Here is a 14,390-nt window from a genome sequence, read left to right as displayed (position 1 = left end):
TATCTTTCCAGCGTCCTCCGTGGCCTGTCTCTCTGGATCCCTCGGCCGCTCTGGCATTTCCCAGCTCCCTTACTGTCTCTCTCACCCTTCCACAGACCCGGGAAAAGGAAAAGATGAAGGAAGCCAAGGATGCCCGCTATACCAACGGGCACCTCTTCACCACCATCTCCGTTTCGGGCATGACCATGTGCTATGCCTGTAACAAGAGCATCACAGCCAAGGAGGCCCTCATCTGCCCGAGTAAGTTGGCCCCTGAATGTCACTTTGACTTGGTGCCCACTGACCCTAATCTTCCCATCTGTCCTTTCTGCCCTGGATCCATAGGGGTCGCTTTCCTCTCAGAGTCCCAGCAGGGACCAAATGCCAGGGCCAGATGCTTGATCTCTCGCTCCCTTTCCTCCCGAGGAGGGGCAGCAGCGGCGGTCGGAATACTGCATGAGCGGGACTTTCTGGGAGGGGAGACTAGGATGGCTCCCTGTGCAGCTGTCGTCCTCTGGGTGTGTCTGGCTCCCTGAACAGCTGCTGACGGTTAGGGGAACCGATGGGAGAAGGAGCAAGAATGTATGTGAGGACAGGTGGTGGGGTGGGGGATAGGAGAGCGGGGTGGCAAGCTACTGACTTTGCAGCTGTTTCTGTCTGTCTTCTGGGCAGAACTGGACATTGAGGGCTTCAGGGGCCCTTTGCCCCTCCCTTTCTGTTCACTGTGGGTGGAGCATGAAATCTCTCAATCTCTGCAGCTTGAAGCAGAGGATGGACTTAGGACCCTGTATTTCACCTCCGAGACTAACTGACACGCCTTGGGAAGAGGGCGCACAGCAAGGGTGTGTGTGTTTCAGGGGGTGAGGGTTAGGACTCCTGACCTTCACCCACGCTGAGGGTGGTCCTGCATTTAGGAAGTACAGTTTTCCCTTCCCCATGCCTGTGTGTCCACACAGAGGGCTCCTGTCCTATTCCACCCCGCCCCCAGTTTATGGCCAAGAGCTGCTCGTGCTGAAAGCAGGACTGAGGTGTTGTGAGCTGCGGCTGCAAAGTGAGACCACAGTTCCAGCCTCTGAGTCCCTCAGGGACTGGGGAAGGAACCCTCAGAAAGAACCAGTGAGGCCTCCCTACTTTCTTGTTGCTCAACTTAGACTTATGAAGATGAGGAGGGAACCCCAATCTAGAGCCCTTTAGAGACCTGACAAAATTCCCCATCCAGAGCTTGTTGCCAGGGAAACCGGTGAGGCGGGCAGCCAGCAAGTGCTATTTTCAGAGCAGGTGGAAAGCGGAGGTTCACTCCAGAGACACTGAGTGCGGGGCGGGGGGCGGGGGGGGGGTTGGAGAAGGGAGCTCCAGGGGGATGGGGGCACCCCCCCTCCTCTTCTGTCTGCCCTTCTGCCCTCCCCTGCTTGCCTTGTATTTGTGGAAGTGAGTGAGGTGCTGGGTATTGTCTGAAGGAGTTAGCAGAGTTTCCGGTGTTGTGGGAAGGGGGAGGGGCAGCTGGAGAGGGTCAAGGGTGTAGGGTGTGTGTTGGGGGGGAGGGACAACCAGTGATCCCAGTGACTGGGCTTGGCTGCTCCTCCTCTCCTCTCCTGTCCTCCCCCTTGGCAAGGTGTGGCGGGTGGTGACAGGGGAGAAGCAGGCGGAGTGTGAGAGCTCTAGGTTCCCCTTAGTTGGAGAACACGACTCCCTGAGCCTGGAAGCTAGAAGGCAGATTGACTGGAGGCAGAGCCAGCTGAGCAGAAGGCGAGCAGCGGAGGGTGGGGCAGGGCGGGGCCTGTGCCTGCTCCATCCCTGGGCCCGTTAGCCCTCACACTGCTCGGGTCTAGCCAGTGTTCGCGGGCAGATGTGGGGTCCCACAGAGAGGGCACAGCCTGTGGACTCAGCCTCAGTCGAAATACTGGCCTTACCTCAAGCTGTATGACCTCTGGCAGATGATCTGACCTCTCCAGGACAGGTTCCTCATCTCTGAAATGAGGATAACTGAGTCTGCCTGCAAGGGTCGTGAGGACCAAGTGCACATGGAACGTCTGCTGGGTGCTCGGGGAATGTTAATTTTCTCCCTCAGCCCGAGCCCCCATCCCAGCTGCTCCTGTGCCATCTTCTGTCCCGTGGGCGTCCTCTCTTCCATCTGTCGTTCTCAACCACCTTTGTGCATCTTGAGCTCATCTCTGGCAGCCAGTAATCCCTTCTTCCCTACAGTTTACCCCTCAGGTCACCCTTGAGTCGGGACTGCCCACTGCCCTGACCGTAACTGCGGTCAGCACGTGTGCCTCCTCACTTCACTTCCTGCTTTAAGGAAGGGGCAGGCGGGAGGAGAGGGCTGGGGTGCGGTGATGTTTGAGGAGTCTGGGCAGGGGGGACAGTCTCTGAGACTGTGTGGCCAGGGGGAGATGGGTGTCTGCATACGGGTATGTCCCCTCCTGCACCACCCGGCCCTCCCTTCACCCTCTTTACCCCACCCTCCCAGCCTGCAATGTGACTATCCACAACCGCTGTAAAGACACCCTCGCCAACTGTACCAAGGTCAAGCAGAAGGTGAGATGACAGGGAGGGCCGAGGGCTGGGGGAGAGGGTAGTGAGTATGCGGTGCCCTCTGCCTTCTTCATTCGTTTCCTGCCCTGTGTTCCTCAACCCCTGTCCCCGCCATGGGGCAGCCCAGACCCTCACCCGCAGACCTCGGGCCCTCAGCGGGCCAGCCTGTGGCTGGAGGCGTATCTCCCCAGCACTGGGCTCAGCCACCCCGACGCCCTCAGCCATCGTGACAGCTTTCTCCCAAGGGGGCCAGCTGCCCAACTCCTGCCCTGTGCCGGCGGGGGTGACTTCCGGGTGACAGCTGTCCTTGGTATCTTTCTCTTGCTCTGTCTCACAGCAACAGAAAGCTGCACTGCTGAAGAACAATACTGCCTTGCAGTCTGTTTCACTCCGCAGTAAGAGTGAGTAGTGAGCGAGTGCAGGAGCCCCCGTGGGGCCCTGGACCCAAGCCTTTCCGCCCATGGGCTCTGCCACCCCTTTGGGGCTGTTCCCTGGGTCAGCACCTTCCTCCCCTTAACTGGAAGCAGATGGTGAGATGTCCAGACTCTTGGGCTCAGGGGGCAGAAGAACAGGAGAATCCAAAGAGGGTGAGGGTTTGGGGTGGCTGGTCATCTGAGCCTGGTTGCCCTGCATTATTATTGTTTGCACTGCACTTGGGTGTTTGTGGCAGCTGTCACAAACGGTGTGAGTTCAGATAGTTTTGGGAGAACAAGAAGAGCATGGTGCTTAGTCAAAAAGACCGGAGTCTGCGTCCCTGCTCAGCCACTGGCTGAGTCACCTTAGATGAGTCTTGTAGCTTTCCCGAGCTTCAGTTTGCTCAGAGGCATGTTTCGGGGAAGAGATAAGACAAGAAAAACTCTTTGTGTATTGAAAGTCTTGCACAAACATAAGGTGGCATGACTGTTACCGTCTTTCTTTGACTAGAGGGGGCTAAGGGCGGGGTGGGAGAGGAGGCCTCACCCCTAGTCTGGAGCTGGGGGGCCTGACGCCTAGGAAGGCGGCAGATTTGACACGTGCCTGCTTCGCACTCCGGACAGCCACCACGCGGGAGCGGCCGAGCTCTGCCATCTACCCTTCCGACAGCTTCCGGCAGTCCCTGCTTGGTTCCCGCCGTGGCCGCTCCTCCTTGTCTTTAGCCAAGAGTGTTTCCACTACCAACATTGCTGGGTGAGCCTCTGCTTGGGGACAGGAGAGCCAGGCAGGCAGAGAATGTGGCAGTGGAGACGGGGCGGGGGGGGGGGGGCTGAGGGGTCCTCGCCATCTGCACCCCTGGGCTCCGAATTCTAGACAGACAGGCACGGAGAGCTCAGGGCAACAGCCCGTTGGATCCTGGCCATGGCCCCGCGCCTGGGAAGGGCTGTTGCCTGCGTTGGGGTGATGCAGTCGCCCCCTCTTCCCTCAGACACTTCAACGATGAATCTCCGCTCGGGCTGCGCCGGATCCTTTCCCAGTCCACAGACTCCCTCAACATGCGGAACCGAACCCTGTCGGTGGAGTCGCTCATTGATGAAGGTGACCGTGCGGGGCCCTGGGGGGGTGCCTGGGGGGAGGGGCTGGCGGGCAGGCCTGGGGAGGGGGCTCGAGAAGGACCCAGGATCTAGGGGACAGGCTCTGAGTTGTTTCCCCCACTGACGGTCAGGTGCAGAGGTGATCTACAATGAGCTGATGAGCGACTTTGAGATGGATGAGAAGGACTTTGCAGCTGATTCCTGGAGCCTTGCTGTGGACAGCAGTTTCCTGCAGCAGCACAAAAAGGAGGTGATGAAGCAACAGGATGTCATCTATGGTGAGCAAGACCTCCCTGAGACTTCTCTTCCTTCACCGGGCCCTGGCAGTGCCCTTCCTCTGCCAGCCCCCAGCCCCTTCCCTGTTACTCCACTGCCCTCCAAGACTCTACCCATACCCCTTCATTCAGGTCAGTTCCTAGTCTTTACTCTGTGCCCGTTCCATGCCTGACACCACACTAGGGCCTGGCAGACCCAGACGTGCAGAGGACGCATGGTTCTCGCCTTAAAACCGCTTACTACTCGAGAAGACAATCATCAGGATAAAAGTTGGTTAGAAAGTGCTCTAAGGCCAGTCTTGCTCTCCCTCTCAGGAGCGCACCCCACGCTCTTATTCCCTCTCGGGGGGCATCTCCTAAACTCTGAGGGTCCCCACGACACTTGCAACCAGGGGAGCAATGGCAGCGACAGCTCATCCCGGGCCTACCCCCGATCCTGTCTCCAAGGCCCCTTTCTCTGACGTCCTAGTGAGCAAAAGCAGCCCCTTCTAGGCTCTCCTGTTGCTTCTAAGCTATGGCCTTGCTTGTTTTACTGTCCCGAGCTTTAATAAACGTACTCTCAAAATTGAAAAAGAAAAAAAGTAGTAAATGATCTAAGGTCATAATAATGCAGAATGTTAACCTGGAAGGAACCTTGAAAACCTCTAATAGAGCTCCAAGGCCCCCAGCCTAGGTCCCACCAATTGTGGCCAAGCAGGACAGAGGTCAGATGTCCCATTGTCCACACAGAATTAATCCAGACGGAGCTGCACCACGTGCGGACGCTGAAAATCATGACCCGCCTCTTCCGCACGGGGATGCTGGAAGAGCTGCAGCTGGAGCCAGGAGTGGTCCAGGGCCTGTTCCCCTGTGTGGATGAGCTCAGCGACATCCACACCCGCTTCCTCAGCCAGCTGTTAGACCGCCGGCGTCAGGCCCTGTGCCCTGGCAGCACACGGAACTTCGTCATTCCTCGCTTGGGTGACCTACTCATCAGCCAGGTGAGAAAAGGGAGGACCCATGGGCTACATGCACGGGAGAAAGGTTGACTAGAGTGGGCATTTCCTACCTTCGAGCTCCAGGGGGTGGGGCCAGGGAGGTTTGGAGCGGCAGGAAGCCAGCCTGTTTGGCCAGAGGCCAGAGGGTATCAGGGGATAAGGTGTGGCTTTGGGGGATATGCTGACCCAGCCTTGCTCCCCCAACTCCTAGTTCTCAGGTGCCAGTGCAGAGCAGATGCGGAAGACCTACTCAGAATTCTGTAGCCGCCACACCAAGGCCTTAAAGCTCTATAAGGAGCTGTATGCCCGAGACAAACGCTTCCAGCAGTTCATCCGGGTAAGCAAACCTCCCCAGGACACACACTCGGCCTCCTTTAGTGGCCCAAACCCAACCTGTCATATTCATGGGATGCACATGTGTGCTGCACCCACCCGCACATGAGGTGTTCACCAGCTTCTGTGGACCATGTGCTGGTGGAGCCCCTCATGGCAGTAGAGCAAAAGCTTTTCAGTACTTGGTCTGATTGTCCTCACAACAAACCTGTGGCATCGTACCCTCATTTTCCAGATGCGCTCACCTAAGCCGGCATGAGGTCAATGGCCAAATCAGGGCCAGCACCAGAGTGTAGGCTCCAAATCCAGCATTCTCCATGTTGCCCTTCCCTCTGGGCCCACTCTGGCCCTGAGCCCTGCCTCTGCCCTTGTAGAAAGTGACCCGTTTGGCTGTGCTGAAGCGGCATGGGGTGCAGGAGTGCATCCTGCTCGTGACCCAGCGCATCACCAAGTACCCAGTGCTCATCAGCCGGATCCTGCAGCATTCCCACGGTGAGAGGGAGGGCCCGGGAGAGGACAGGGCTGAGGGCTGTCTGGGTTATGAAAAGGCTCGGGATGACAAGAGAAGGGGTAGTGACAGATGTGGAACCCTAGGCAACCTCTGACAGTGGGATCGAAACTAGACGGGAATGGGGGCTGAGGTCCAGCTGGCCGGCTGAGCCATCCCTCATGCCGACCTCGGTGCCAGGGCTTGAGGAGGAGCGCCGGGACCTGACGACCGCTCTGGGGCTGGTGAAGGAGCTGCTGTCCAATGTGGACCAGGATGTGCATGAGCTGGAGAAGGGGGCCCGCCTGCAGGAGATCTACACCCGCATGGACCCCCGGGCCCAGACACCGGTGCCTGGCAAGGGCCCCTTTGGCCGAGAGGAGCTTCTGCGGCGCAAGCTCATCCATGATGGTTGCCTGCTCTGGAAGACAGCGACTGGCCGCTTCAAAGGTTAGTGGTCACCTTGGCAGGCCGAGCAAGAGTTTGCAGTCAGAGATTGAGAGGGAGAGACATTCAGTCCTTAGATCTCTGTGTAGCCTTATACCCAGGGTGAGACTAGTGAGAGGAAAAAACATGGTCTTTGTTTCAGCGAAAGTCTGCATTCTGGATTTAACTCTATGCACCACACAGGGGCTTCCTCGTCAGTATTTATTCATTTCTTTGGGCCCTTCATGCCCAGAGAGCTACCAATTTTGATGAGGAACACAGAGAAGCTCCAGGACCATAGGACGGGCTTGGGGCAGTTGGCTCTACCCACTGGAGTCCCAGCCACGGGGGTGGGGGATGGGCAGGAGCCTTGGAAACACAGCTGGGAAGGCCCACGGTGGGGGGGGGGGGGCCGGGGGGGGGGAGGCCAGCAAAGGACGGAGAGACTGGGGAAGACAGAAGAGCCAGGGGGTGCATTGGGAGCATGGGCGCACTTCCCCAGACTCCCTTCCCGTGCAGCACTGACCAGGTCTTTCCCACCTAAACCAGGGGAGACAGTAGCAGGCCTGGCTTGGGGTGAGGCGTGGGCGGCACAAGTAAGTTGTGCGCCCCGAGGCCGGAGCCTGGCCAAGCCCTCTGTCCCATGTTGGAATCCCCACGCGCCTGGGGATTGCAGTCTTCCTCACTGGCCTCTTTCCTTCCTCCCTTCCTCCCCTTCCCATTCGTCCCACACAGCAGCTAAGAATATAATAAGCCTTGGGGGGAGGTCAAAACGAGCAAGACTGGGGATCTTTATTTCGGAAGCATTTAGCAGAAACCCTCCCTTTCTGTGTGCCCGCAGTTCAGTATGATCTCCAAGGGAATAGCGTGAGTGTGTGTTTTCTTGACCACGACATCTGAGTTGTATGGACTTAACCTTTGTTTCCTCTGCAGTCTGGAAGTGCAGGGCCTCATAGGGTGTGAGAGCCTGGAAGTCGGGGCAGAGGAGGAGGGCGAAAGGGGCTGCCGGGGTGGAAGGAGACGGCCTTGTTCAGCTGTGGGAGAGGGGGCAAGGGGCCCAACCTCCCCTGCCTCCCTAGCACCAAATGAGAAGTGGGGGCCTGCTGGGCATGGGGATTGGGGTCTGATAACCCCACAGTCTTAGGTTAGCTAGGTTAGCAACAGGGGTGACAAAGGGTGGCCCCTCCTGCTCTGGGAATCCTTTTTATTCTCAGCTTCAGAGGGTTTGCAGAGCCTGTACAGCCAAGCAGTAGACATGGGAGGGGCGTCTGGGCCCTGGGTTAAGAAGCCTGCCTCAGTTGGGTAAAGAGCGCTGTCTTTGCAGGCATTAGTTAATCTCTTGGTGTCTTCTAGCCCAAGAAGCTGTTTTACCTGGCACATACATCCTTTCTTCCCCTCGCATTTCAGAGCTGTAAGAGTGGGGAGGTGCGAGGTCTGCACAGGTGAAGGGAGCAACCAAAGGGAAGAGAGGCCAGGAAGGGGGTCAAGAGCTCTGACCAGACGGGGTCGCCTGGCCTGGTCCTTGAGCAAGAGGGAACCGCTGCTCAAGGTGCCCTCTCATGCTGACTGCTCTCCCCACCTCTGTCCCCTGCCAGATGTGCTGATGCTGCTGATGACAGATGTGTTGGTGTTTCTCCAAGAGAAGGACCAGAAGTACATCTTTCCTGCCCTGGTGAGGCCTTCCACCTCCTCTGTCAGCACAGACCAGTGTTTCAGGCCCTTTTTGGTTTCCTACCTGAGTCCAAAAAACCCTGGAATCCTCTGGAGTCCAATGGCTGTGGTTGTACCCATTATTGTAATAAAATAAGAAGAAATAGGAAAACTTACAGGGATTGGTACTGGGTGCAGGCACTTTCACACTTGTGAGAAAGGCCAGTTAATATCCTCTTTTTGTAAATGAGGAAAGTAAAGCTTAAAGTTAATTAAATGGCCTTGGCTGGTGTAGCTCAGTGAATTGAGAGCAGGCCTGCAAACCAAAGGGTTGCCAGTTCAATTCCCAGTCAGGGCACATGCCTGGGTGGCAGGTCAGGTCCCCAGTAGGGGGCGCACCAGAGGCAACCACACACTGATGTTTCTCTCCCTCTCTCTTTCCCTTCCCCCCTCTCTAAAAGTAAATAAATAAAATCTGTTTTTAAAAAGTTAATTAAATTGCCAAGGGTCACACATGCTTCTAGGTCCTCTCTGGCTGGCACCAAAGTTGGGGCTCTTCTCTTGTACTGTGGGTGGACTTCTCTTACCTTTGGTTATTCCAGAAGGACTGAAAATCATCCATTATCCAAGGATCAGGATTCCCAAACTTAATCCTTCTTTTCCCCTGACCGACAGGACAAGCCCTCCGTGGTTTCGCTGCAGAATCTCATCGTTCGGGACATTGCCAACCAGGAGAAAGGGATGTTTCTGATCAGTGCAGCGCCCCCTGAGATGTATGAGGTCCACACGGCATCGAGAGACGACCGGAACACCTGGATCCGGGTCATTCAGCAGAGTGTGCGCCTGTGAGTGTGTGTGTGGCCTCAGGGTGCCTGCGGCTTCGGGCCCCCGGCCACGGCACTCTCTGGGGTTAGGACCTAGGGTTCAGAGGTGGAGGCAGAGGCTGGGTGGGAGACAGGATGGCCCCAGGCAGGAAAGGTCATCCTTTATGTTCTCATATATGACAACCCTGACCGCCTTTCAAACGCAACATGAGCTGACAAGCAAAGGAATATCTTGAGCTGTGGTGTGGTGGACCAGCTGTCAGTCCGGCAGTCCAGTTTCAGCTGCCTTAACATCTTGGTCTGTAGGCAGTGGGCAGTTGTTTGGGTTGTGTTGCATTTTACCTTTATTTTCTAAAAATGAATGAAAAAGAAAGGAAAGCATTGATGCTGGGGATAAGAGGAGCAAGTCTCATACACAAACTCCGTGTGGTGGAGGCGAGAAGGAAAGTGTGCAGTGAGCTAAAGCAACAGCTCTGGCCTTGGTCGGACACCCGTCACATTTGCTCAGCTGTGTGTCTGTTGTAACAAAGCCAGTCGGGCAAAATGCATATATGTAAAGTGTTGAAAATGGATTCTTAAAGATTATACTCAGTTAGGATGTTTATAATTCTTTTTTAGCTTTCAGAAAAATGGATTCTTGTCCACTTCATAATATGTAAACCTATTCTGTTAATTTCTGCAATTTAGACTTTTGCACCGTTTTCAGAAATGCATACAAAACTATGAAATTGCCTATTTTAGCAAAACAGTGCAAAATACCTGTCGCATTGATATTAGATCCACAGTGGCTTCTTTGTTAATAGTATTAATATTTGTAATTGTTAAAATTATAATGAAAATTATTCACTGTAGTTTACTGAGCTTCCACCATTGTCAAAAGCACTGTTACATTATTACATTTAATCCTAATGAAAAACCTGTGAGATAGTATCCCCATTTTCCAGAGGAGGAAGTAGAAAGTTGATCACCTGGTAAACCGTGGCGCCAGGAGGTCAGCCCAGTTTGCCAGGTGTCAGAGGCTGGAGTTGCCCCTCTGCACCGGCCGCCTCCAGGTGACCTTAGGAGAGGTCCGTACACGGCAGCAAGTGCAGACGATCAGTGCTGAGAAAGGGGAGGTTTGAGAGCGAAGGAAACCAGGGCATGTGGCCGATGGGTCTTACGGGAGAGCGCAGCACATGTATGGTCTGTAATCACTTCCTTCCGCCACTCCCACCCGCTCTGTTACGCTTCCAGCTGCCCATCCAGGGAGGACTTCCCCCTGATTGAGACGGAGGATGAGGCTTACCTGCGGCGAATTAAAAGTAAGTCCACCCACAGAATTTGTTAAATAATGTATGATATATTCACACAATGGGATTATATGCAACTATTTTAATAAATGAGATGGCTCTATGAGGCCTGATGTAGATCAATACCTAAAATATATCATTAAGAAAAAAGAACAAGGTTTAGCCCTGGCTAGTGTGGCTCAGTGGATTCAGTGCCGGCCTGCGAAGCAAAGGGTCACCGGTTCGATTCCCAGTCAGGGCATGTGCCTGGGTTGCAGGCCAGGTCCCCAGTGGGGGGAGTTCAAGAGGCAACTGCACACTGATGTTTCTCTCCCTCTCTTGCTCCCTCCTTTCCCCTCTCTAAAAATAAATAAATAAAATCTTTTTTAAAAAAGAAAAGAGCAAAGTTTAAAACAACGTGAAGTATATGCTACCTTTGGTGTAAAAATGATGGGGACAGATATATGTCAAATGTATTGTGTGTGTTTGTAATATCTCTTCAAAGATAAGATGTCACTGTGGCTGCCTCTGGGAAGGGGAACTAGGGAGACCAGGATTGAGACAGTAACTTACTGTTTCACTGTAGGGCCTCATATTAGTTAGGGTGTGATTGGCACCCCAGCTAGCAAGGGGCAAGGAGGAGTAAAGAAACAAGGAAAGTTTGCGCCCCTTTCTTTTGAGGGTAGACCTGGAAGGCCCACCGCACCCATCGCCCCAAATGTAGTCATGTGACAAATTCTAGCTGCAATTCAGATTGGGAGATGTGGCCTCACTGGGCGCCACGTGCCTGGATGAAACTTGTACACATTCTCTAACTAAAGGAAGGCGGGGATGAAGGCTATTGGACGGCCTTCGGTTCAGGCTGCAAATCTTTTTTACTTTTGCTTTTAAAACAAAAATGCCTATGTTACCGTTCCCCAAAACATTTCTTTTTCTTTTTCATAATTACCAAAAAATCCAAATTCAGTCGTGCAACTCTGCCCAGGCCTGGCCCCTAATCCCTAGGGCTGCCTCTGGGAGGGCTGCCGCTCTGCTGCTGGCTCTTCGGTGTGCTCACCTGTGTGTTCACCTGCTCCTCCTTCACAGTGGAACTGCAACAGAAAGACCGGGCGCTGGTGGAGCTGCTGCAAGAGAAGGTCGGACTGTTCACAGAGATGACCCACTTCCAAGTGGAAGAGAATGGCAGCAGCGGGAGGCCCATGCCCGCCCTGCCCAGGGGCCTTTTCCGTTCCGAGTCCCTCGAGTCCCCTCGTGGCGAGCGGCTGCTGCAGGATGCCATCCGTGAGGGTGAGGCGGCCGTGGGGAAGAGCGCACACTCATCCACTCACTGTCACAGAACGTGCACACGTGGTTAGACCTGGCTGCACACAGACAGAGGGGATGTCCACCCCACAGTCCCTAAGCTCCCTGGAATGCCTGCTGTGTGCCAGGTGCTGGGAAAGTCGGGAAGAGACGTGGTTCTTACTTCTGTTAGATTCCTCTCATGCTGCACACATTTGGGCTGCCCTTGGGCACCTTTGATGAACTCTGCTTCATGTGTGGCAATGTGAGTGAGAGCCCGCCTCTGCAGGGCCATTCCCCTAGACAGCTGCATAGCCCCCCTATATTGCACAAGTGTCATCCCCTCCCATTCCCCACAGGGGTCTGTGTTGCCTCTGCGCTCACCTCTCGCTCTTGCCTTTCAGTGGAGGGCCTGAAAGACCTGCTGGTGGGGCCTGGAGTGGAGCTGCTCTTGACACCCCGAGAACCAGCTCTGCCCACGGAAGCAGAAAGTGGTGGGAACACGAGTCCTGGAATCACTGCCAGTGAGTGCCAGGGCAGGGGACCAAGGTAGGGGTGGCAGTGGGGACCGAGTGGTCAGGGTCCTGGGGGAGTGAGTTCAGCTCGTTCTTTACTCCTTCTGACAGATGGCGAGGCCAGAACCTTCAATGGCTCGATTGAACTCTGTAGAGCCGACTCGGACTCCAGCCAGAAGGTGGGTCCTCAGGAGGCGTCGGGACTTGGCTAGAGGATGGGAAAGGGACACCTGGCCTATGGATTCTTGACACAGAACTGTCAGGGACAGGTACTAGAGACTTGTGTGCCTGCTGACTCCCTGCCCTTGCCCATTTCTGCAGGATCGAAATGGAAATCAGCTGAGGTCTCCGCAGGAGGTGAGATGGGAATTTGATGGTGTAGGAGACTGAAGGGAGGAGTCTCAGTCTGAGCAATTGGAGCCCAGGTTGGAGGGGCGTGGGAGAGAGTGCACACCTCGCAGTGTCTGGAGTCTTACTGTCCCCACACCCACACTTACTCAGCTTCCAGGCAGTTCTCCCGTCCCGCAGCTTGGGCCCTGTTCCCACCCTCTCCTCTATCCTCTATCCTCAGGAAGCATTACAGCGACTGGTCAATCTTTATGGACTTCTACATGGCCTACAGGTCAGTGGGGCAGGGGCTAGAATAGGGAAGGGGAGGAGCCAGAGCAGAGTTGCCCGGGTAGGGCAGTGTCCTTCCAGCTGGGCTTTCTGCACCTTGTCCGAGTTGGAGCACCTGAGGAATCCTGACCTGGCCCCTGGGGCTGAGGGTGAGGGCTAGAAGAAATGGGGTGGGGTCTCTCATATACTCATCTGTCCGCCTTCCACCCCAGGCGGCCGTGGCCCAGCAGGATACTTTGATGGAAGCCCGATTCCCTGAGGGCCCCGAGCGACGAGAGAAGCTGACCCGAGCCAACTCTCGGGATGGGGAGCTTGGCAGAGCCGGGGCTACCCCTGTGGCCCCTGAAAAGCAAGCCACGGAACTGGCGTTACTGCAGCGGCAACACACGCTGCTGCAGGAGGAACTGCGGCGCTGCCGGCGCCTCGGCGAAGAGCGGGCAGCTGAGGCTGGCAGCCTGGAAGCCCGGCTCCGGGAGAGCGAGCAGGCCCGGACGCTGCTGGAGCGGGAGGCTGAAGAGGCTCGCAGGCAGCTGGCCGCCTTGGGCCAGGCCGACCCCCTCCCCCTGGAGGCCCCCTGGGCCCGCAGGCCCCTGGATCCTCGGCGTCGGAGCCTCCCTGCAGGCGATGCCCTGTACTTGAGTTTTACTCCACCACAGGTAAGGAAGCTCGGAGCAGTGGACTGACCTGGGGTGGACATCTGGGTCTATGGGAAAACCTGAAAGGAACCGGGGATTTGAGCCCAAGTGAAACTGGGCAACAGACTTGAAGGATATTAGGATACTAGTTAGAGGGCTGGAACTTTTCGGTGGGTGCAGAAAGAAGTTAGTCAGTGATGGATCTACTGGGAGCGTTCAGCCTTGGGGCCCAGCAGGGCGCACTGCCTGCAGCCGAGCAGGGTCTGCCGTCTTCCCACTGCTCATTCCCTGGCCTGCTGCTCTTCCTGCCCACCGTCCACAGCCCAGCCGAGGCCACGACCGCTTGGATTTGCCTGTGACTATGCGCTCTGTCCATCGACCTTTTGAGGATCGAGAGAGGCAGGAGCTGGGCAGCCCTGAGGAGCGGCTACAAGATAGCAGTGACCCTGACACTGGCAGTGAGGAGGAAGGTAGCAGCCGTCTGTCTCCACCCCATAGTCCACGAGGTGAGATCCTGGCAGAGACATGGAATAGAAGGGGGCGCAGCCTTGCGGGTGTGGCTCAGTGGATTGAGTGCCGGCCTATGAACCAAAGGGTTGCTGGTTCGATTCCCAGTCAGGGCACATACCCAGATTGCTGGCAGGTCCCCAGTTGGGGGCATGCAAGAGGCAACCACATGTTGAGGTTTGTCTCCTTCTCTTCCTCCCTTCCCCTCTCTAAAAATAAATAAATAAATATATTTAAAAAAGGGAGGGTGCAACCTGGGTTCAGGCCCTTGGGCTATGCTTTCCAAATGGAGCCTGCATCCTGGAGCATGGGAACATTTGGGAAGCTCCTAACCAGCCACCAAGGCCTCCGGGAGCTCTTGGGGTGGACGCGAGGACTTCCTGTTTTGTCTGACGGTGAAGGAGTGGAGAAACTCCAGGAAGCAAAGAATGTAGGGACCATTTGTCCAATAAGTCAGTGATTCCCAAACTTTTCAAGTAGAAATAGATTTTTTAAAGTAAAAGAAAATGTCAGAGACCTCCAAATTCTTATAGTTGGTTCAGGAAATACAAAATAACCAAAATCCACTATAA

At 55.4% G+C, this 14,390-nt stretch overlaps 1 protein-coding gene across 5 annotated transcripts in view; it reads left to right on the top strand.

The window, feature by feature from the left end:
* The window catches only part of ARHGEF2 (Rho/Rac guanine nucleotide exchange factor 2), a 46,995-nt gene that overhangs the window by 31,239 nt on the left and 1,366 nt on the right, over positions 1-14,390 (top strand). For 3 of the 5 annotated variants that reach the window (XM_036015613.1, XM_036015615.1, XM_036015614.1), the window contains 21 exons: positions 96-240; positions 2,450-2,517; positions 2,852-2,915; positions 3,552-3,681; positions 3,917-4,026; positions 4,154-4,300; positions 5,027-5,277; positions 5,486-5,611; positions 5,982-6,099; positions 6,296-6,544; positions 8,116-8,192; positions 8,846-9,015; positions 10,228-10,295; positions 11,349-11,549; positions 11,948-12,067; positions 12,170-12,237; positions 12,380-12,415; positions 12,630-12,680; positions 12,889-13,332; positions 13,634-13,850; positions 14,065-14,320. In XM_036015613.1, the coding sequence (XP_035871506.1) occupies positions 96-240; positions 2,450-2,517; positions 2,852-2,915; positions 3,552-3,681; positions 3,917-4,026; positions 4,154-4,300; positions 5,027-5,277; positions 5,486-5,611; positions 5,982-6,099; positions 6,296-6,544; positions 8,116-8,192; positions 8,846-9,015; positions 10,228-10,295; positions 11,349-11,549; positions 11,948-12,067; positions 12,170-12,237; positions 12,380-12,415; positions 12,630-12,680; positions 12,889-13,332; positions 13,634-13,850; positions 14,065-14,150 (2,946 nt within the window). In that variant the 3' untranslated portion in view covers positions 14,151-14,320. Of the gene's footprint in view, positions 1-95; positions 241-2,449; positions 2,518-2,851; positions 2,916-3,551; positions 3,682-3,916; positions 4,027-4,153; positions 4,301-5,026; positions 5,278-5,485; positions 5,612-5,981; positions 6,100-6,295; positions 6,545-8,115; positions 8,193-8,845; positions 9,016-10,227; positions 10,296-11,348; positions 11,550-11,947; positions 12,068-12,169; positions 12,238-12,379; positions 12,416-12,629; positions 12,681-12,888; positions 13,333-13,633; positions 13,851-14,064; positions 14,321-14,390 lie in introns of those variants that run through there. The other 2 variants (XM_028502575.2, XM_028502576.2) reach the window with 1 other exon arrangement.

This window comes from Phyllostomus discolor, chromosome 14, assembly GCF_004126475.2.
Source record: "Phyllostomus discolor isolate MPI-MPIP mPhyDis1 chromosome 14, mPhyDis1.pri.v3, whole genome shotgun sequence".
Lineage (NCBI taxonomy): Eukaryota > Metazoa > Chordata > Mammalia > Chiroptera > Phyllostomidae > Phyllostomus > Phyllostomus discolor.
This window is presented reverse-complemented; position numbering and strand designations above follow the sequence as displayed.